Genomic DNA, 24,453 nt, shown 5'->3' on the forward strand with positions numbered 1-24,453 from the left:
AGACACGAATTATCAACGTCAGAAATAAAAGGAGTACCATTACTATAGATCTTATGGATATTAAAAAGGTAATAAAGAAATACTATGAAAAACTATGTCCACAAATTTTATAATCTAAATTAAATGGACCAATTCCTTAAAATACTCAATTTGGCAAAGCTCACACAAGAAGAAATAGACAATCTTTATGTCTATTAAATAAATTGAATCAATAAAAACTTCCAAAACAAAGAGTACCAAGCCCAGGTTTGTTTACTAGTGAATTCTACCAAACGTTTAAAAAAGAAATTACACCAAATCTCTACGAAATCTCTTTTAAAACGTAGAAGCAGAGGGAATAATTTCTAAGTCATTTTATGAGGCCAGCATTACCTTAATACTGAAACCAGACAAAGACATTACAAAAAATAAAAACTATATATGAATTTTTCTTATGAACATAGGAACAAAAAAGTTCAGCAAAAGTTATAAAAAGAATTATATAGCATAACCAAGTGGAATTTATCCCAGGTTTGCAAGGCTAGTTCAGCATTTGAAAATCAGTTACTGTAATCCATCACATCAACAGGCTAAAAAGGAAAAATTACATGATCATACGAATAGACATAGAAAAAGCATTTAATAAAATCCAACACGCATTCATGACAAAAACTTTCAGCAAACTAGGATTAGAAAGACCTTCTTAAACTTGATAAAGAATATCTACAAGAACTTTACAGTTAATATTGTACTTAATTGTGAGAAATTGAAGCCTCCCCACTAAGATCAGGAACAAGGCAAGGTTATCCCCTCTTTTCACTCTGTCAACATTGTACTGCATCTCTTAGCTAATGCAGTAAGACATGAAAAGAAAAGAAAATGTATACAGATTTGGGAGGAAGAAATAAAACTCTTTGTTTGTAGATGGCATGATTGTCTATGTAGAAAATTAGACAGAATTAACAAAAAGACTTCTTTCTCTGGTAAGCAATTACAGCAAAGTTTTAAGACACAAGGTTAATGTACAAAAGTTTATAGCTTTCCTATATTCCAACAATGAACAAGTGGAATTCTACTATTTATGCTTTGAAAACTGAAGCAACTATACCCAGGGGCTATATAAGATTTGAACTTATTTGAGACAACACTATGCATAAAAATACACTTTCAAGTGTCAGAGTTCAGATCATGAGGTTTAGGGTAACAAAATTATTGTCTGTGCAAGGCATGAATAACATGTAATAGAATTAGGACTCTTAAGGAAGGACACAGGGAAGATAAGGAACATTGTAAACATGCTAGGTTGACAATAAAGGTTGAGTTTAGTCCTGGACTATGTGGTTTGACTGGTGGGAACATCCTTTGTGAAATTACTCAACTTGAGTTGATGAAGGTAGACAAAATTTGTTTGAACAATGGAAATAAACGGAAGATGACACAAACAGATGGAAAGATATACTGTGTTCATGGATTCAAAGAATTAATACTGTTAAAATGACCATATTACCCAAGGCAATCTGCAGATTCAGTGAATCTCTTTCAAAATAATAATATACAAATAATTTAAAAATTTGTATGGACATACAAAACACCCCAAATAGCCAAAATGTTCTTAGAAAGAGAATCACACTCCATGGCTTCATAGTATACTACAAAGCTACAACAATCAAAACAGTACAGATCTGGCACCAAAACAAACCCATAGATCAATGGAACAGAATAGAGAGCCCAGAAATAAACCCAGGCGTGTATGGTCAGCCAATCTATGACAAGAATATACAATGGAGAAAAGACAATCTCTTCAATAAGTGGTGCTGGGAAAATTGGACAGCTATATGTGAAAAAAAAATGAAGTTAGAACATTCTCTAACATCATATATAAAAGTAAACTAAAAGTGGATTTAAGACCTAAATGTAAAACTGGAAACCATAAAACTAGAAGAAAACATAGGAAGAGCACTCTTTGACATATATCATAGCAATAGTTTTTGGATCTGACTCCTAAAGCAAAGGAAATAAAAGCAAAAATAAACAAATGCACCTAATTAAACTTAAAAGCTTTTGCACAGCAAAGGAAACCATCAACAAAAAGAAAAGACAACCTATTGAATGGGGAAAAATTTTGCAAATCATGTGCCCAATAAGGGGTTATATCCAGAATACATAAAAGGCTCATACAACTCAACAGCAAAAAAACATAAAAAACAACCTGATTTAAAAATGGGCAGAGGCCCTGAATGGACATTTTTCCAAAGAAGACATGCAGATGGCCGAAAGTCACATGAAAAGACGCTGAACATTGTTAATCATGATATTATGCAAATTACATGCAAATTAAAACCACAAGGAGTTATCTATCACCTTATACCTGTCAGAATGATGGTCTTCAAAAAGAACACAAATAAAAAATGTTGGCAAGGATGTGGAGAAAAGGGAACCCCTGTACACTATCGGTGGGAATGTAAATTGGTGTAGCCACTGTGGACAACAGTATGGAGGTTTCTCAAAAAACTTAAAATAGAGCTACTGTATGACCCAGCAATTCAACTCCTGGATGTATATCTGAAAAAAAAAAACACTTACTTGAAAATATACATGCACCCTAATGTTAATAGCAACATTTACAATTGCCAAGATAGGGAAGTAACTTCAGTATCCACCAACAGATGAATGGATAAAGATGTGAGATTGTGAGATAGATAGATAGATAGATAGATAGATAGATAGATAGATAGATAGATAGATAGATAGATAATGGAATATTACTCAGCCATTAAAAGGAATGAAATTTTGCCATTTGCAACAACATGGGTGGAGGGTATTGTGCTAAGTGAAATATAAGTCATACAGAGAAAGACAAATACTGTATAATGTCACTTATATGTGGGCTCTAGAAAGTAAAGCAAACTAGTGAATATAACAAAAAAGAGAAATACAGATATAGAAAACAAACTAGTGGTTACCAGTTGGGAGAGAGAAGGGGGAAGGGCATGATAGGGTAGGGGAGTAAGAGGTAAAAGCTACTATGTATAAAATAAATAAGCTACAAGGATATATGGTACAACACAGAGAATACAGCCAATATTTTATAAAAACCATAAATGGAATATAAACTTTAAAAACTGTGAATCACTATGTTGTACACCTGAAATTTTTATATTGTATACCAAATATACCTCAATAATAAAAAAGTCACATAAACTCCCATTAAGCCATTTTTTTCCATACTTAAACTCTGTAGAAAGTTTTTGTTTTAAATCAAATTTCAAGATTTTATATTTATACCTGTTAAATATCAGTTTCTTAAGTTTAACCCATTGTTTACAGACTGCTACCCAAAGGATAACATCTGAATTTCATTTACTTGAACAATATTTTTTACTGACTTTCCAAAACTGTATGCAGTAAAAGGTCAGTGATCTTATTCTACAAAAATACACATCTAAAGCACAAAAAACAGTGCTTGACAGTATGCATTCAATAAAAATTTGTAAAATTGATAAATTACAGGCAAGGTACTATGACTGTAGATGTGCAGATAGCTTTTGCCATTAAGATCAATATTTTGTATAGGAAAAAATCAATTAGTATGTAATGCAATAATTATATAACATTATGTCATATGCTAGGAAAATATGTATGGATGGTATATGTTCATTCTCAAGTAGGTTCAAAAGAGGAGAGAGGTTATCAGTGAGCACTCTCCCAACCCCAACATTGATTTCTGTGAGATTTAGCACCCAGTAACAAGACTTAAGCCTGGTCCTCACGATTGGGCATTTTTTTAATGTTGGACTGAAACAAAATTGGTAATTTGATATACCAATTTTGTTGTCTCAACACTAGTAAAATGCCATCACTTCACTTGTGATTAATCTTAAGGACTGTAGGCAGTGATGAAACTTGGGACTGTACTCAGGTGACTCAAGGTTACAGAAATGAACAATACATAGTTTTGAAGTCAATTTAGGCTTAAGAAGGTAGGATGCTGTGCTTTTTATTACACTTATTCTGACATGAGGTTCATGTAAATGAGATTTCAAAAACATTGAAACTCTTAGAAAAAATGTTTTTATTATTTTTTTAAAAGAATTTTATCTATAATGAATTTTCATAAGGAGGGCTGTTTCTGGGTATATCTTCCTTCTAGTTCTTTCTTGGTTTATGACAACTGCTGAGAAGAACCAGCCAATAATAAAAAGTTATATAACTGATAATTAATTTTAATTTGGTGACTTTCTTATTTAAGGACTATAATGCTAAATATAAAAGAGTAAATAATGGTCTTCCAGAGTAATTAATGATCCTTATTTTTCTGGGTCAAAATGTTATTCTGTAAATTACCTTGAGTTTCCAGGAACAGGATTTCTGATATATATGTGTCATCTATCTCTAGGAATTATTTGGGAATAGAATTAGGCAGGTTTATTGTGTGCTAAAAGGGTTCTTGGAAGGTTAATTTGAAAGGAAAGAGTCCTCTAGCCTCCCTTTCTCTTGTTGATCCTTTCTAATTCTCATTTAAACACTAATAAAACAAACACTTGAGAAATGTACTGTATTCTGCAAAAAATATCAAATGCCAAAAAAAAGATTCATCTGCACTAGATGATTAAATTGTACCTGGTCACAAATAACTTGGGTAACTATAGTGGGTAAGAAAGTTGGGGTACCCTGGCTGGAGAATCCTTGGGTACTCATCCTTTAATTGCATTAGGTATCTCAGTGCAAGGTCTGTGCTCAGCATTGTGTTCCTCAAACCTTGCCTAGAATCTGGCACATTAAAGAAATCAGTAATTACTGGATATTTATTTATTTATTCAATATTTATTTGGGTATTGGGTATTCAGTATTTATTTATTTAAATATTTATTATTTATCCATCTAGATTCTCTCTATGTATATTCAAAGATGCCAGGACACACACATTTATTTACTTATTTATTATCTATCTAGATTTCTCTGTGTGTGTGTGTGCGTGTGTGTGTGTGTGTATAAAGAACCCAGAAAATGGGTAAAGGGTAGGGGTTGGGTATTTAATTTCTCCAGGAAAATATTAGATGCTTGGATAATAAGTTAGTCATCACATATTTTATAGGTGTGTATCAAATATTTACTCATTATGTTGTGTAGTTCTTCATGAATTCAAAACCATTGGTCTTAGTTAGATTGCTATTATTATTCTATGAATAATTTTGTTTACCCTCTCTTACCATTAAGCCTTTTTGTAATTCTCGATTTATCTGGAATTCCTTAGTGTATGTTTTGAGGTATAGATCAAAAGCAATTCTTCTCCACTCTACTATTTAATTGCTTTTATATGTTTTTATAATGTGTGTATTTTCCCATTGTTGTGTTGCATATTTTGTGTTACTGATAGAATTTATTCAAAAAGATAACTCAGAGTTCCAATTAGTATAAAATAGGCCTTTATCAATTGATTGACCAATGAAGGTACATTTATGTTTTAAGTTAAAATAGTGTGGTTCTCATTTTAAACAATTGTTTTGATTAACGACTGGCCTCAACTACATTGAATAAGAGGGATTCTTTACACAATTTCTGCAACTACAAATAGACCTTGTTGATATCTCTCTGGGAAGCTACTTTTGTAAAACTGGTATTAGTTTCAACAAATAGTGCCATTGCTGTGTAAAATTAGTTTAATGTTCTGGATTAGCTCTGTGACGCAGCGGCATACTCTAATTTAATGCAGTCTTGAGGGGCAGCAACTTTTTTGTTTTCCTTAAGTTTTGTTTAATTATGCGGTTTATAAAGAGAGGTGGGGGTCAGAAAGGGAGGAGTCTAGGTGTAACAGAACAGAGACTTACAGGGTATGTCAATTTCCTTTCAAAGTGGTTTCGTTAATAGCTTTAACACTGTATTGTTTAAATTATAAGTAACCCTCTCCATCCCCAGCAGACCCTGGATTGTGTCCCACTACCAATTTCACCAGTTCCACCCACCACCTGGCACACTGTGGAAGCCTGTAAATTCTGGGCTGGATGGGCAACCATTCCATATAGCCTGCTTCTAAGGTGAGAGGTTTTAGGTTGTGTTTTTCCATCATTAGCCCAGATCTTTCCGTTTAGTCATTGCCTCCCAAGTATAATTCCCAATAAAACACTGTGTTTATGCCATCACCATGTCACACGAACCCAACAACCATTTGAAACCGGCATATCACAGGTTTTCTTTTTCTAAGGTGGGGTGGGGGCGGGAAGCTGGCAATCTTTTTTCTTTCAGTTTTTTTTGAGAAATAATTGCCATACATATGTTTAAGGTGTGCAGCATAATGTTTTGACTTACATATATTGTGACATGATTACTACTCTAAGTTTAGATCAGGCTTTCTATACGCAGCCTATCATTCTACAACTCCAATGTTTATTATGTTTTGAAATCTGGTTAAGTGTCTCATGAACCTCATTTGTCGCTTTTCTTTAGATGACTCACAATCACTATGATACTGTTTTAGTGTTAATTGGTATTAAAAACATCTGTATGCTCATTTCCCTGTACATCATATCTGACTACATTTTATGTATCTTCTTTTTTGTCCTCACTGGTGTTTTAATTTTCTATTAATAAATCTCAAGTATTCCAAGTAAAATTGATATTAAAAATAAAATGTTATCTTTTATTTCAATAGAATCTCTTTATTGCGTGGCTTTAATTTATATGTTAAAGTTTTGCATCTTATTATGTTACACCTATAATCACTAATTGTGTGATTTATTTTATGTTTAAGTTTTGTAGCTTAAGAAGTTTTTTGTTATGTCCAGAGTCGCTATTTATTGTGTGGCTTTACTTCATGTGTTAAAGCTTGTAGTTTAAAAATATTTTTATATTATGCCCAGAGTCACTATTAATTGTGTGGCTTTATTTGATGTGTTGAAAGTTTTTACAGCAGGAATGATTTCATTGATTTCCTGAAGTATTCTGGGTAAATAATGGATACTGCATTGCTTGACTGATGTATTCATTTTACCACCCCCACCACTTCCCAAATTACCCCTACCCTTCCCACCCTACTCCCTCCTCCCACCCCCAACCCTCCTCACTGTCCCATTCCCCACCCCCCGACGGCCTCTCCTCACTGTCCCGTCCCCTCCACGGTCCCCTCCTCACTCGTCTATTTTTCTTTACCCTCCTTTCTCCCCCTTCTCCGACCTCCCCCATTCCTGCTTCCCCTTCTCTCCTCCCCAACCCTGTCCACTCCCTCACCATGTTCCACTAATGCCCGTGAACACTGAAATGATCAAGACACAGTTTTCACTTAACCACTAAATCTTTATTAATTGAATTTTTATTATAACATCAATACAATATTAGTAAATAGAGAGAAATACAGAGTAAAGAGAATAAAGCAATGGGGAAGGGTGGGGAGGTAAGGCAGGGGTAGGTAGGAGGTGTAGAGTTAGGGAGAAGAGGCATGTGTAAGGAGGAGGGCTACTGACAGGGGCGTAAGCAACAGTTCTTATCCATCACTTTCCTGTAACTCCCATGAAATCTTTACCATCCATCATTATCAATTTCACTCCAGCAACAATTTCTCAAAGGGCATCAATCTATCCTAACTCTCTAAAGGCTTTGCTTACAATCTCAATCCCTGGAGTTAACACCCAGGGCAAAGATCCTCTATTAAATTATTTACCCAATCATCTTTGAACTTTCTCCCACTAGGGTTTTATCCACGTCCAACAGCCCTAAAAAAGACTGATCTCCCTGCAGTTCCCTCCGAGTTTATTTGAAATCATTAGGGGTAGCAATCATGGGGTAAAGGATCACAAGTAAGTACACATGTCCACTTATAAAGATACCTAGTACATAATATCATGCTTTTTAACTAATCCCACCCACTTAAGATTACTTAATAGTCCCTCCCACTCTAAAATACTTATGATTATGATATATATCCCCAATTACTTAAACTGATTACAGAAAGAAATAAAAACAATGCAATTTTCCACAGACCAATTCAATAGCATTCTACAATCTGAAACAACAAAGAACCTTCCATCCCAACAGATGTGCATTCTTTAGAAGAAAATGTCGTGTGGTTCCCATCAGCCACTTCATCTCTGTACATGGTCCTTCATTTCTGCCCAGGTCTTTCCCGCAGTGTTCTCTGTTGCCAATCTTGGAATTCTGTCTGATGTTAAATGTCTGTGGTAGATGACAACTGGATCAATTCAGGAGTCCAAGAGGTACCTGCAAACTTAAACAGAAATCCAGACTGCACTATGTAGATGTGCCCCTCCTATTTTGTGCACCTGAAAGTTTACTGTGCTAGCTCACATGATTTAATCCAACGTATTCTCCATTTTCCAGTATCTAATATAAATACCTCATTGCTCAAACTGAATTGACCCTTCAGAAATGTATGTAAACTGCCTCCGTTTCAACAGCCTAGCATGGTGACCTTAGCTAGTTCTAAGTCTGCCTAACAATGGGAGCTTATATCTTCTTCACTGATTTTTTTAAACACTGAAAATTCAGGCCAAAAGTCAATCAATTTTGCCAATTTGTTTTAAAAGGTAGACTACTGATTTTGCTTAATAATTTTGATGTTGTGGTTTATATGTCTTCTTTGTTTTGATTTTGCTCCCTTTCCACCTTCTTTAGAGATTTAATTCCTTTGCTTTTCCCTTTCTTATGAATAAAGGCATTTTTTTCGGAAAATGCCAAAAAAAATTTAAACTATTCAATTAAAATTGATCAACAGCAACAAAATAAATCGAGTAAAAGGAAACTTAATAAAATTCTGATACTATAGAATAAATTTGAGATTACTTATCCTTAACACCTACACTTATAGATAGTATATATAGCTATAGAGCATAGCACACACTGCCAAAGTTTTTCACAAGCTTTACAAAACAGCCAAAAGTGTGTCAGGGACTTCATCTGTGAGTTGTTAACCCACACCACCATACTCCCTTGATGATTGTTGTTGTTGGCTCACATCTCCAGACTTCCACTTGCAGTGATGGCAAATGTTCGTGTGCACATGCCAGGGCTGCAAACAATAGCCCATTTCTAGGCCCTTTGCAGCTTGAAGATCAACTGACAACTGTAAATTTGACACAAAACAACTGGAATTCAAATGTATGGAGGATGGGTTGATATCTGAGGTAAACTGAAGTTAACGCTTCAAAAAGTCCAAAAGCACAAATGCACCATTTAAAAAGTAATTACTCAAACACATGAGTGACTGTCAAGCTTTCTGATTCCATTGAAAGAAAAAAAAAAAAAAGTAAAAGTTGTTTTGGACTAAGTAGCCAATTAGGTGTCTTCTCTGAATTTGTGTATCATTTTGTGTGATTTTTAAAGGCCCAATTAGAAAATAATTAGATGATATTAAAATAGAGGTTTGAAGATGAACAGGATGAACTATTATACAAATACTCCAGTTCTGAGGAGCCTCTCATTCACAGTGTTTTAAGAGAAGTTCACAGTAAGGAAATATTGTACACTACGTTACCTATCAATTTTAAGTAGTTTAACAATAAGAATTGGATAGTACTTCGTTATTCAATGGAAATAATTTTTGAAAGCAGACTCACCACTTTAAAACACTGTTAAAGAACACTATCAATCTACAGCTAAAACTTTTAAGTGTTTAAACATGCAAGAATAGGGGTGGGTGATAATGAATATGTGAAAGATGATGTTGATGAAAAGTGAAACTTCACCATTAGACTCCTCTTCATGACAGGCAATTTGAAATATATACCACGTTGTTTTCTACTGCTCAAATTGTTTTGGCAATTGGGGGCTGTGTGTTGAAACAGATGCCCCAAGAAGCCTGCCTCTTTCTTCTCCTTGCATGGCAGCAAAACGGAGTCTCGGCAACCAGGCAGGAAGGATGACACAAATCCTGCAGCAGGGTTAATGGCAGTAGTAAACAGAAAGAGAGAGGTTAGACAAAGAGTTCAAGGTATTAGCAAGGGACCAGGCTAAAGGAAGTCAGGCAGTCCCAGGTTAGCACAAAGCATCTAGGAGACATCAGTTGATGTCACCAAATTGAAGACAACTCTTTTGTGTTGTCTGTTGCTTTGAGTTGCTTTCTGAGGCCTTCCATTCATTGGCAGCTTGTTACCAGCTCCATCCCCTACCGGGTGCTAAAATTATTTCCCCTCCCTAAGCATCCTAGTGCTACAGTCTAGTGAGGGGACTGATGATGAAATGCCCAGGTGCATATGGAGGCAGAGACATGGACAGATGCTCCCAAGACTTCAGGTCATGCTCTTCCAGCCAATTAACAAAGCTTGTAAAAATTCTTTCTGAAGTTCCAGGACAAGTTGATAACATTAACTCAGAGTCTCTTTTTTTAAGAGTTGGGTATGGGATTTAGGAGTCCTTTTGACTTGCTACTTGTTAGCCCTCATACATGACTGAGAGGTGATCACACTTCACAAACATCTAACACACCTGGAACCATCAAAGTCTCTGGTTACCAGGATTAACGTTGTGTGGAAGCCATTGCTGGCATGATGATGGTAAGGTGTTGTGACAGCCAGAGTTATTGGGTACATGTGATTTGCACCAGGATGTGAAGGCACACTCAACATGCAAATGTCCATCTGAGAGCACTTCCTTCTGAGGCCTGAGGTGTTTCTGTTGCAGGGGTTTTGCCTGCTCCTGGGAGAACTGGTCGAGTTCCTGCTCCTTGAGCCATGAAAGTGTGGAGTCTGAAGATGGTGAAGTTTCAAAAGGTGCAGCAAAAAGATCACGGAAGCCATTTCATACTGCACCAATAATTTTGGCTTCCTTAATAAGGCCTCGGTCCTCTAGTGATGTAAAGAGTACCGAAACTGCAGGAAAAGTCATGTCCTCCTCCTCCTTGTCTCCCCCTCCATAAAGAAAACAGCATTTCCTGTGTTTGCATCAGCTTCTCTGTAAATGTTAAACGAGGACTTTGGCAGCCTTTAATTCAGATGGTGACAGTACTTTCAGCAGGTAAAACCCAGGCTTCCAGGGTTTGCTGGGAAGTAAACTTACTACGAATTCTAATTAGATTGGCAGTTAATTTGTTGGTAAATATTTTGTCACTCCCACCAAACAGTGGAGGTCCCTTGGTGCTTTAAGATGTGTGCCAGTCCAGGGTGGCCCTGACCTTCTGTAACCATTTCAGAGAAAACCTGTGCCTCAGGTTGGTCTGAAGGTGCAGTAGCTCAATTTAGCACACAGTCACTGATTGAGAAACTGAACAGGAGTACATTTTGAGGGCAGAGATCCTGAAGGATGACTGGTATTTATTTACAGGGTGCTGTAAGAGGGCGGCGGTGGCGGCGGCGGCGGTGGCGGAGGTGGCTGCGGCGGCGGATACTGGGGCACCGGAGGCTGGCGGTACCAATGTGGATTCCAGGTGATCATCACGGGGACATAGAGCGATCGTCCATGTCCATCTCGCCCCACAGGGTACCAGGCGAATCCTACTGGGTAGGTTGGGTACGTGGCATATGCAGGGTAGGTCGGATATCCTGGTATTTGAGGTACATACTCAGTGTACGTTGCCAGGTGAGCTTGGTCTTCTAAATTTGGAATAGAGAGTCGAGGGTATTGATTCTGGATGGTGAAATTGTTGGGCGCTCGGCAGTCGTAAGAAACTTGCAGTTTCCAGCCCCTTTTCACTTGGAGAACTTGGGCTCCGTTTGGTGCGATTGTTGGAGTAATCAGCCCATCTTTTACGTTTCTGGCCACAAAATCTCGCAGAGCTGCCATCTCTGATTCCGACAGTGAATACACGTGTCCGCTGGGAATACTGTGTGCTCCAGGGATCATTTCTATGTTCGGGTCAACCAGGCGGTGGTCTGGGTAGACGTTTTCATCTACTGGAGTGTACACATTCTGGACGTAGTAATATCTCACTGGTTGGTAAACTCTGTATCCTTCTACTGGGTAATAGAATGAAGGTTGTGCTGGTGGTGGGAGCGATGGTGGTATTGGAGAATACATCCGGCAGTGGTATCGGCAATATTCGGAATCGAAGACGATCGATCGGGTGCTCCACGTGATGTTGGGATCGTGTGTGCTCAGCCAACGCACCCCAAGGACGATGGGGAAGAATGGAGACTGAGTCACATCGAATGACAGCACTTCACGGTGATCTCCCAAGTCGACTATCAGGTCGTGCGTTTCATGGACAACTGGGCCCGATGCTATGGGACGTCCATCGATCGCTTCTACAAGTATTGGCCAGTCCTTGACTCGTAGAGGAATGCCATTCTGGGCAACGTATTCGTGATCAATGAAGTTGCCAGAAGCACCAGAATCGATCATAGCTCGGACGAACAGGGTGTGTCTGCCCGGAAGATGAATCTGGAGCATCACTTGCAAGTGTGGAGATGAAGCATCATCTTGTGGGGACCTTATTAATTCCGGCCCGGTCGCTGAAGGTCCCTCTACAGCGGGGCCGGGGAGTTTCCCGCCGGCGAAGCCTTCGAGGCCTTGGCAGGACAGTTGTCTGCGTAGTGACCTCCATTCCCACAGTAGAGGCACAGGTTCAGCTTTCTGCGTCTTTCTTTTTCTTCCTGGGTCAGGCGCATGCGGGCACCTCCCACTGGCTCGGTAGGATCTACCTGGTGGTGGCTGCTGACATGAGGCATCACCAGTGCACGTGGCGGAGAGCGCGGCTTGCGGGCGGCAGCTGCCCTGGCCAGCCTTCTCTCGATGTGGATGCACTGGCCGATCAGGGCGGGCAGTGACTTGGCAACTTCAAGGCGTGACAGCTCCGCCTGAATGTGGTCGCTGAGGCCCTCGTGGTACTGGTCAATCAGTGCAGGCTCGTTCCAATCCAGGTCCTGTGCAATCATCTGGAAAGCGTTGGAGTAGTCGATGACTGACCCCATGCCTTGGCGCAGACGTCTGATCTTGCGTTTGGCAGCCTCGCGCCGCTGAGGGTCTTCAAAGACATGCTTCATTTCGGTCATGAAGGCTGGGTAGTTGTGCATCAGGTAGTGGGATCGCTCGAGCTTGGCGGAGGCCCAGCGGGCAGCACGGCCGGTCATCATGCTTGTCACAAAGCAGACACGGACGCGATCAACTGAGAAATCTCTGGTGCTCTTTTCCATGAAGAGCTGGCACTGGGACATGAAAGGAACCAGCATGTCTGGGTTGCCGTCAAACTTCTCTGGAAGGTCATCTGGGCACTCTTCCTCGATCGGAGTGGCTGGGGCAGCAGCGGCTGCAGCACCACAGAGCTCAATGTCGTCTTCCTCGTCCTCGGGGGCGGGCTCCACTTGCTCACGGAGGGAGGTGTTCTCCTCTGTGAGTTTCTGCACCTGGTTCTGCAGGTTGTTGTTCTCCTCGGACTGCTTCATGACCTTTTCTCTGAGGTTGTTGATCTCTTCAGAGAGATCGTCCCGTCTTCGTTCTGCCAGGTTGGGGATGTACTGGCCCCTTTGGCCGCTGCAGGAGGCGGCGGAGGAGGCGGAGGAGGAGGAGGAGGAGGTGGAGGAGGGACCGTTGGGGGGAGGAGGAGGAGGAGGAGGTGGGCAGTCGGGCCCCAGGGTGAGAGTTGGGGTGGGAGGAGACCTCCCAGGTGTCGCTTCACTCCTGTGGGGATGGAGGCCTGGATCTTGGCCTCCTCTTCCACCCTTTCGGCGTTTGGTTTTCAGAAGCTTTTTGTTTCTGTAAATAATAGAAGCATAAATTCAACATATACATTCAAAGCAGCACAATACAAAGAAGATTTTAGCGTTTAAAATATCTATTAAAGTACCTTAAATACATGAGTATTTAAAGTATCTCTTTGCTTTACTTGCTTACATCGGTAGTTAATAAACAGACAAAAACCCTGCAAAAAAAGAAATCAGTTAATCAATGAGGACAACAGATAATAAAAAGCACCCTACTTTTTCTTGTCCAAATGTCCTTTTCATCCTCAAGAATCACCTGTTCATTATGATTCAACAATACATCACTGTATCAACAGCACAATTACTTTTACTGGCTAATAAAGAAAGTGGAAACACTCCAAACAAGAAGTTTTATATCCAGAGAGCAAAGCAAGAAACTTTCAGGACAAAGACTGACACCAGAAAAGTTACACAAAATGAAGCCAAAATTGTAACTGTTATTAGAGAAGTTACCTGAAAACGCCTACTGTTTCAGCCAATAGAGAACCAAGAAAAAGAAGAGAGGAATTAAAATCATGATGCCTGTATTCATCAACCCTGGGGGATGGGGCACTCTGGCCAGCCCTAATCCACATCTAGAAAGAAAGTAACTGGTTATGAGAACAAACAACCACCACCACAAAATCCACAGGACTGTCTATATTACTTTTTTCCTTTGGGACAGAAATGGCACTAGGCAGCAGCATGTGTTTATCAGTTTCCTTTCTTATTATACAGTCAATTAACAGATGTTCATTGATGCCTCCTAGGAGTAGTGGGGCTGAAAAATGGGGCATTCATTCAAAGAAGCCCAATAATAGCACACCTCAAACTTATGGGTAAGGATTTAATTAAATAATGCAGGTAAAGCACATAGTGAATATTCACTAACTGTTAGCTAATATTAATAAAGTCACTGATTAAAAAACAAACTTTAACTTTGTGTGTAAAGAGGCTGAGATTAAAATAGGGAGGGGCTGCAACTATGGCAACCTGGATATGTACCTCCCACCAAAAGATACTAATTTAAAAAACAACAACAAAAACACTGTTTGTCAAACAAATCCAGGGCCTCATTAGACTTGCAGGTCACCAGTTTGCAATCCCTGGTTTTTAAGCAAGATTTGTCAGCATAGCCCCACCCCAAAGTTTGTGATTTAAAGTGGGATAGGGCTTCATGCTTAGGGGGTGGGTAGATGTATGTGCGTGGGTAGGGGGGATTAAATGTCCTAATTATGGGTATGGTAGCAATAAATCACACATACAATAACAGCACACATTGCTTGCATACTTCCTGAAAATAAGGTTAAATGCATTTAGAGTACTTATTTTAACATTTCAATAATTTTTTTAAATGGACCTTAAATTCTCATATTTGGAAAACTCTAGGAAAGGGCCAAAAAGTTTAAAAACTTAATATATAAAGCAGGCAGACTGCCTATTCACTACATTTTAACTTGGCAGTCCTAGCCACCTGTTCTTCTCTGATCTATCAAGGCAAAAATGGACACCAAATTAATTACATAAAATAAAACCACAAAGATAAACATGTATTATTCAGAGAAATTTGGTGAAAAATAGCTAATATTTCAACCAACAGGGTACAAGGTAGGGAAAAAGGTGATGATAATCAAACATGATGCCTGGCTGTGGAGAAATAGCCCTTCCTCCTTTTCTAAGGCCTCTCCTAATTCTTTAGGCCCTCCCCTTTGCCAACCCTGCCACCCACTGCCATTTTCCCTATGCCCTGCACTGTTGGTATGGCCTCTCCAAGGAGTAGCTAGATAGCAGAGTCCTTAAGGGACAGAATCACTGTGCCGTTTTAATAGTTTTAAACTGTTACCTAATTACTTTAATAACTTAGGCTACAAAAACAATTAACAATTGATATTTAAGATAAGATATTCACGTTTAGAAGAAATTATAAGGTGTAATTAACACATCATAACCTGTGACATTCAGTTTCATTTCCAACTGCCTAAAGACAACTGTATTGGTGACACTCAGATTATGAGGTTACAAAATAATGCAACTTTTATTTATTAAATTAAGAGTTTTAATGTCCCATAGAAAAGCAACTAATAAGCACAGGTCAGGTGACTCAGGTGCCACTTCTGTCATCAAGACATTAATTAATACTTTCAAAACTTAGAGACAAGATTTCTGAAAAGGCATTCACAGCATGGTCTGGCGTAGCCTGACCCAGGTCAGGAAGGTTAACAGCCTACATGTCAGTCACAGTCACTGGGGTGGGCTTTACTGAGGCCCAGGTCTGATGGTTTTAACATCTGCAAAACACAATGATAGGACAGAAATAACAGTACATTAGGAAATCAGCAAATAGTCACTGCATTGTTTATGGAAACAAGAAATCAGTAAGAGTTTAAAATTTAAATGCTGTTGGTAGAAAGGAAGATAATATAGAGGTGAGAAGGTTGGAAACAGGACAATAGGGAGGGGCAGCAACTATTTAACATGGGGATGCATTCCCCCCTCCCCAAACATTGAATTCTTGTAAAAATTTTTTAATCCAGTGCTGGTCTAACAAATTAATGGCCTTATTTAGCCTGCAAGGTCACCAGTTTGAGGCTCCTAACTTATATCAATAGCAGGCCTAAAGCTCCCATCCCTGGGGTTTGTAATTTTGGGGTAGGACCCTAAGCCCTAAAAGAGATAACTGCCCAGAGCAGAGAAATTTAACATTAAAAGTGAAAGGGTAGTGGGCAGGCAAATTAACAGTGTAAGTTTACAAATGTTTAAACAGCAACTGGAGCACCAATTAACATGGGAACAGGAGCACTGTGACTTGATTTGAATTACAGGACTATGGCTCCTTAAACGCCCCCCTTAGTAGGGGCTGGATTAGGGAGGTGGGGTCAAGAGGCCCCATTCCTAAAACCTGAAAGGACATACAGCTTAAAGCTAAGCAACTTGGGACAGATGCCATCTTTACATATGAAAAAGAGTTCAGTATTACTGTATTTAAGAATTAAATACATTTGATTCAACCTTTGACTCTTCACAATGACTTCTGAAAATTTCTATTTCCCCGACCCCCAAACATAGCAAAGTAAAATAGTAGCCAAAAACTGCCACACATTAAACATCCCATTAGGAAATCACACTTCATTAAACAATGCTTAATTGTTTTACATTTGCAAATGTCCACATTTCTTTGAGAACTATGAATGCTATTTGTGAAATGCAAATTTTATTAATGTGCACATTTTTTTCTTACCATTGTTTTGAACCTTTTTAAAATGCAGACATATAACTTCCAAAGAGAAGGGGGGGTCAGGGGGACATGGTGCATAAAAGGGGCCTGGGGACTTACTGAAAGCTGTAATTATGATAAGCACATGATACCATAGTTTGTACACTTGTTGGGGCAGGGGGGGCGTGTTGGTGGAGTGTGACAGATTTTTTGGAGCCAATGCTTCCAAACCCCCCTGTAACGAAGTCCTGGCTCATGGTTTATAATATATGGAACCAGGTTTTATAATTTCTTCATATAGTTAGAAACAAACATCTGACTGTCAGTAAATTTGTTTTATGTATATATTTTTAAATGCCAGCTAAAACCCTCAGTCTGTATTTTGTAATGTAGCCATTTTGTTACATTACACAAATTTTAAATATGACAATTATGGACCATTAAATAATCCTCCTGCCCCAAATTTAAATAATTAGCTTTTGCTTTTTAGTTTATAAAAAAGTTAATTATCTGGAATATTTTGAATTAATTTAGTTGTTTTAAATTATAATTACAGCTTACATTATTGGAGTTTAAAAATACATACTTTTTTTTTTAAGATCCTGTTAAACGTGAGAGAGATAAGGCAAGCAATGTCTTGGACATCCCAGGACAGCAAAGCACCATAGGAAAGAGCCAGGTGCAAAAACCCAGAAAACATCTGCAGACACCAAGGAAGACAAGGAATAAACCAACTTACTCTGGTCATTTAGCACATATTTAATGAATGCCTACCATGTGCCAGGCACAATTAATAAATATGTAGGCAAGTTAGCCAGGGCTAATCCTCTAGCGTTCCAAGAAAAAAATCCAGCTTCATAGGCATGCAGATAAACACTTCATCCTCCCTCAGAGGCCAAGCTGCAGCATCAATAAGGCCACGTAAAACTCCTATGAAACAAAGTTCAAGTTGTTCTTTATTTCGTATTCACAAAAGCATCCGATTCCAGTAGATCCCATCTCAAAGGTCCACTAGTGTGTCAAAAAAAGTCTTAAATGTTAAAGTATTTATAATATTTTATTTTTCATTTATAGTAAAAACATTTAGCTGGATTGCTCTTACAGGTGCCAGACATGTCAGTTTAGAAGCACCCTTCATAACCCCTAATAAGAGTTTAAATTACGGGGTTATGTTATTTAACATATGCAGAGTGCTTAGAAAACATGCTTATTAACGTCATGTCTAATTAATATTGTTGTTAGATTAATTATTCTTATTTATTACTCTTATATTTGTTAGACACCAGTGGATAACAAGCAAAACAGGCGCAGCAGAAACCGCAGGAGGGCGGGGCTGTGCAGCCAGGCTCAGACAGTGAAGGTGCGCAGGCGCAAAGGAGGGCTACCTGACGGGAGGGGTGGGGGCTCACACTGCGCAGGCGCAAGTGGGCTCTGGGGGAGGTGGGGCCATAGGCCAGCTCAGAAGAGGCTGGTTCAGGGAGGGGCCAAGCTTAGAAGAAGCAGGGTCTGGGCAAGCCACCTCAGAGGAGGCAGGCTCAGAGAGAGGAGGTCTGGGGGTCTGGGCAAGCCACCCCAGAGGAGGGGGGCTTCAGGGGGAGGAGAGGTCTGGGCGGGTGGCCTCAGAGTAGGCAGACTTAGGGGGAGGCGGGGTCTGGAGAGCTGCATCAGAGGAGGCAGGCTCAGGGGAAGGCGGGGTCTGGGGAATCACCTCAGAGGAGGCGGGCACAGGGGGAGGCGGGGACTGCGGAGGCAGCGTCTAGAAGGCGCGCTCTGGGAAGGCGCGCGGCCGAGGAGGCGCGTGGAGGAGGAGGCGCACGGCCAAGGAGGCGCGCGGCCGAGGAGGCGCGCTCTGAGTAGGCGCTGGGAGGCGCTAAGCCTGCTCTGAGCAGATACTGCGGAGAAGGCGCGCTAGAATGGGCGGGGCAGGTCTGAGACTGGCTGCAAGCCTCTCCCAGGATCCCCCCCCCAAAACCCCTCCCACCAGCCTCCAACAGCCAGATTCATTTCATGCTACAAGAGCAATCACCCCCAGATCCAATCCTCCCCCCCGCTTTCAATACTCAGCGGACCAACAGTTTCCACAAACTGTTGCTGGACGCCAATTTGCGCCACCACTACAACTACACCGCCACTTCAATTAAACGCAACTAGGCATGGCAGTCCACTCTGCCACCACCAAAAGATTCCCTTTTACACTCAAGTCAACACCTCTCCACTCCACTGCCATAGCAGGAATGGTGTGGGCAGAATGTTAAACACTAATTTTTGCCCAGGGCTCCATTTTGTCTAACAGCACCATCATGTAGAGAACAGTCCTGTAGAAAAACATAGTGGGAGCCATTCCAAAGGTGTGTTAGAGACAAAGGGTGGGGTTCCTATAAGAGAGTAATCTTACTCATGTCCGCTTCAGCTGGTTTCTTTGTAGCGCAAAACAGTGCAGTTACTGTACCCCTGCAGTTGCTATTACTTTGTAGTGCATTTAAGGGGTAAAATTTTCCGCAGCTCATGTACCTCTGCAGTTTCTGTGTTTTGTGGCGCGATGAAGCGCTGTTGGAATGGTAGTCATATCATTTTTGTGGCGCCAATCTTCTGCAGCTCAGATTTTGTAGCGCATTTAAAGCGCAAATCAGTCATCAGTCTGCAGCTCATATATCGCTGCAGTTCATACTGGTTTTAGCGCAATGAAGCGCCCAACAATCCCTAACGCATTTAAGTGCCCAGTCTGTAGCGCATTGAAGCGCCCATCTGTAGTGCAATGAAGCGCCCATCAGTTTGTAGTGCATTTGAAACGCCTATCAATCTGTAGCGCATCTAAAGCGCTCATCAGTTTGCGGCATATTCAAAGCGCTTATCAGTTTGTAGCGCATTGAAGCACCAATTAGCTTGTAGCGCATATCACTTTGCAGCACGTTTGCAAATTGTAGCCCATGTCCGTCTGCAGCTCATGTTTGTCCGCAGCTCATATCTCTACAGCCCATATCTGGACTTGGGTTCTGGAAATCAAAGCCCTGAAGGCTTGGTTTCTCCATCATTTTGGGGGTACAGCCAGTAAAGGCGTGACACGGTGTGCGTGGAGACATTCGGGGCGCTACTCCATCTCCCGCAACTCCCGATAAGAACCGGGAATGAACGTGATCTTAAGAAAAAAAAAAAAAAAAGAAACATCCTCACCGCATACTCACCACGCGAGGACTCCTCTGCGAAGACAGGAGGGACTGGGTCCCACACCTGTGCCAGGCGTGGGCTCCGCTGGGTGCTCGGCAGCCCGGAGTGGCTCCGGACGCGAGCCCGCTCAGCGGACCTTTCGCGAGGCTCGGTGGACCCTCTTCGCTGTTCTCCTGAGGTCGTGGTCAGGTTTCTTCGACACACACCAACCGAAGTTGAAGCGCGTGTACCCGGAGCGCGGACTAGGAGCCTTATATAGGCTGAACAGAGGAGGGGGGCGCCAAATCCCAGCGTGCTCCGCGGGTTAGGGGGGCGGAGGGGGAGCGGGGGCGGAGGGGATGGGGGGATGGGGGAGATGGGGGTGGGGGTGATGGCCACGCTACAGTGGCCCGCCGCTAGAGGGAGTACGGGATTAAGGAGGGGGTGCAGGATGCTGATGCTGAACTGGCCAAGCTGGGAGGAAAGAAGAAAGGGAGGGGAGGGGAGAATCGAGGACGGCCGGCCTAGCCAGGCCAAGAATGCAATTGCCCCGGTGGTGGGAGCTGGGAGACCCTTGTGCTTGGACGGGACAGGGTCGGGGGACACGCAAGATGAGCCCCGCGACCACTGGCACCTTCTTACTGACAGGTTAGTGGGCTGCGCGCGACGGGAGGTCCTGGGGCCAACAGGCCGCCGCCTCCCCATCCCCCGCCCGGGTTTTGGGTACCCGGGCGCATTTTCTGGGCGTCAGCCCCTCTTGCTGCGGAGTCCTCAATGCACCCCTCCTCCAGGACGCCCCGCACCCCACTTCCCGGGCCTTTGCGTTCCTTACCAGGCTTGACCCTTGGCCTTTTTCCTCCGCGCCCCCGCGGGCCCCTCCCTGCCCAGAGGCGCCGAAATTCCATCTCCAGTTTCCATTCCCACCCCCAACCCCACGCCAGCCCTGGGTGGACATCTCCCGATCCCTGCAGCAAAGAGCTGGGGGGTCTTGCCCATTTGGGTGGGGGGGGCGTTATCCCGTGAGTGGGCCTCTGCGGCTCAGAGGCGAGCCGTAGGAAATGTGTGAGGCTGCGCCCCCCTCTACACAAACACATCTTTTTCTCCTTTTCTTGAATCCCATCTGGAGAGAACACAAAAATGTGTATTTGAAACGCCTAATTCTCTCTTCCTAAGCGAATTTCTTAGCGGCGGAAATCTCGTTTTTCTTAGGTTTTACGGAGTAGGGAAACGGAATCATGAAATGCTAGGAGCTAAACAAGGCGTTCAGGTCAGGGTTAACCCCGGCTAGGGGCCAGAGGCGCCAAAACAGAACGGTTTGCCCCACCATGTGCACAATTTTGAGAAAGCAAAAACAATTAAAAACAGCTGTGGATGCCTTCTATGTATCTGGCGGGCTTTGGAGGCTCCCAGCTACGGCCTTTTGGTGGTGATTACGAGGTTTACGCAGAGACCTAGCTCTCCCTGCAACGTTACATTTTTCTAAATCTTGTAGGGTGAATGAAAACATTTAGTTACCGTAACCGCACGTTTAATCCTTGAAGCGTGTTGCGGAGATTCGGTCACAAATGTTTGTGCATATTTAAACGTATAAACATACATTTTAGGTTAGAGAAAATTGCAATGAGTTGTAAGACTAAAATAATGATGAGAAAGGATGCTAAAAAAAAAAAGTCATAGCGTGGATTTCAATTTAAGCGCCACAAAGTGTTAGGCACTGAGAAAACGGACAATCTGTTGATGATCTTAATAAAAGAAGTTTAGGTTAAAGTGAAAAACCAATTGTCTACAGCTGAGTGAGATTCATGATATACAGTTGGGACACATTTGTATTTGAAGGCTAAAATTGTGCATAGTTAGGTAACATTGCTACAGATTATTTTATATAGAGAGGATAAATAAGAATTTGACCCATTGTAGATGACAGGGTGGCAGGGATCGCACTTAACGCGAGCCTTTCTAGGAATAAACAAGACTGTAGCACATTTACTGAGATTCTGCTTTTTGTCAGAAATAAAGTGTTGACCATTAGATACATGAAGTGCAGATTTCCAACACTGAAAGGTATTTTTCTAGGAAGTTGGGTGAGCACAATATACTCTTTAGAAGTACCTAGTGCCTTTTAATGTTTAGAATGTTCACCCTTTTCTGCAAGATAGAATAATTTCAGAATTTCTTATGTTAGCTAGAGAACTGTTCTAGTAACCGTCGGACTGTCAAATTCTTAGCATTTTTTTAAATTCAGGAAAATTACTTCATCTAGTTGTTTGTTGACTGAATGAAGTGAGATTAAGAAAACAGCATAGATGATAGAGAAAATTCAGGCTTAAAAATCTATCCCAAGACTTAAAGTTTGAACAAGTTTGAACCTATTTGAATTTTTATTTCAAAATGTTAGCCAGGATTGGGGGCAGAGGGGAGGGACTGGAATAGCTTTAGTGTTATCTTTATCATAATAAAAGTAAAATTCCTATTCATTGTGCAAAATTTAGAGGAAAAAACTCCAGAGAACTGGAAGAAAAATCGACAAGAAAATCAAGATCACCTGTAACCTCTTCATCCTGAGATAACCCCAGTAACATTTATGAACTCTACTTTCTCTATGCATATATATGTGCCTAAATAATATATTTTTTCATAGAGTTGCACATAATTTCTAAAAATTAAAAATGTGATCAAATTAATTTCCTCCATTATTTTCTTTCTGAGGAGCCTTAGCTATCAAAATAACATTATATTTGTAGGGTTCTTTTTAAAGGAAATAATATTAATGCCTTTTTCTAATGAAAGTTTTAAATGGACAATGTTAGTACATAAACATTTAAAACCGAAGAATTGAGAATTTCCTCTGATCTCATTATGCTAACATACACATAGTAATCATTTAGTATATTTCCTTGCGTTTTCACTCCTCTACATACATGTGAAATAATTTTTACTTTGCTTAGATTTTCCTAAGGAAAAAACATCAATAGATAAGTAGTTTTGATAGAACTTTTTAACCTAAAGCAACAAAATAGCATTAGAAATAAAAACAAAGATTCAATGTTAATGGATAAATACTTTAGATGACATTTTTGTGTTACCTAAAACAACAAAACAATATTAAAAAACCATCCCTCAAATTAACAGACAAGAATTTTAAAACACTTTTTTGACATTTAATATCATAAGTGAATTTTGGATTTTCTTAGGTATTTGTTTCTAGTGTTGACTGTTTCTTACCCTTTTTGACAAGATTTCCCACAAAGCAAAAAAGGTGCTAATGTGCATTATTTACTTTATCAGTTGTAACTGCCTATTGTATTTGAACATTTTAACCAATTGTTATAAGAATTTTCTGCGGATCTATGAAGCTGTTGATTTACCACCTGTATTTAACTTCTAGTGTAGTGGGAAAATTGTATTTCAAAACAAAGTGGGATTTTCACTTGTCAAATAATAGAATTTATAATTGGACACTTTTACTTATTTAAGACAAATTACCGTGTATCTATGAAGCTGTTGATTTACCTTATATATTTAGCTTAATTTCTAGGGTGGTGGGAAAATTGTCTTTCGAAACAAAGTGGAATTTCACTTGTTAAATAATAACTGGACTTTCTAGTTGGACATTTTGCCTATTTTAAATGACAATTTGCTATAGATCTATGAACCTGCTGATTTACCACATTCATTTGACTTAACTTTTAGTATGGTAGGAAAAATTTATTTCTAAGTAAAGTAAAATTTTCAGTTGCCAAATATTAATTGGACTTAGTACTTGACCATTTTATCCATTTGTTATAAGAGTTTTGCCATAAATCTGAAAACTGTTGATTTACCTCTTATATTTAGCTTAAATTCTAGTGGAAAAATTGTATTTCTAAGCAAAGTGGAATTTTCTCTTCTCTCAGTTACTGAAAATTAGCAAGGGACAGCAACAGAGAAAACTGATGAGAGAGAAAGGTAACACATATCCAGTTTCTAGCACTGGTTTTCACTGATAAAAAAAAACCATACTCCAGACAAAATGATGAAGCAGTGAAGAAACACTGGCAGGGTAAAAAATTCACAAATATTCAGAACGTCTGGAGTTGTAGTAAGTGCGGTATTTGTGGGTCACATTTTCTCCAAAATAACCAGCTACTTTGTTTCTTTTTCTTTTTCACTAACTGTCCACACTTACTCTGATTCCTTTTCTGAAAACTTACCCTTACTTCAGTTCTAAGCATCAAAGTCTAAATTTTGCTGTTTATCTTATTTCCTACTCTTGGTGTGAAAAAGGACTCTAGGTGAAGAGATGATATGGGTTTCTGTGTCCATTAGAGATTCTTGGGCTGGAACTCTGTTTTAGTCCAGAGCTTCACAGAAACATTAACACAATTTTTTTTTTCTTTTGATCCTTTTTAACCTCTCCAGCAGAGACGGAGAGACAGACATGACAGAAAGATAGACAGACAGATGGACAGAGAGACAGACATGTGCGTGCACACACATGCATAACATGAGACTTTG

At 40.3% G+C, this 24,453-nt stretch overlaps 2 protein-coding genes across 11 annotated transcripts in view; one reads left to right on the forward strand and one right to left on the reverse strand.

Moving 5' to 3' along the window:
- SGCE (sarcoglycan epsilon) overlaps positions 1–24,453 on the forward strand; it is a 127,330-nt gene that overhangs the window by 42,196 nt on the left and 60,681 nt on the right. For 2 of the 9 annotated variants that reach the window (XM_072964977.1, XM_072964976.1), the window contains exon 4: positions 11,248–11,350. In XM_072964977.1, coding sequence (XP_072821078.1) covers positions 11,338–11,350 — 13 coding nt within the window. In that variant the 5' untranslated portion in view covers positions 11,248–11,337. Of the gene's footprint in view, positions 1–11,023; positions 11,351–20,424; positions 20,608–24,453 lie in introns of those variants that run through there. The other 7 variants (XM_072964972.1, XM_072964973.1, XM_015242043.3 and 4 more) reach the window with 5 other exon arrangements.
- Positions 7,249–20,208, reverse strand: PEG10 (paternally expressed 10). 2 transcript variants are annotated; one of them, NM_001291337.1, is given in 2 exon segments: positions 7,249–13,614; positions 19,987–20,208. In NM_001291337.1, coding segments are annotated over 2 exon segments (2,379 nt in total). In that variant the 5' UTR covers positions 19,992–20,208; the 3' UTR covers positions 7,249–11,241.

Source organism: Vicugna pacos, chromosome 7, assembly GCF_048564905.1.
Source record: "Vicugna pacos chromosome 7, VicPac4, whole genome shotgun sequence".
Classification (NCBI taxonomy): domain Eukaryota; kingdom Metazoa; phylum Chordata; class Mammalia; order Artiodactyla; family Camelidae; genus Vicugna; species Vicugna pacos.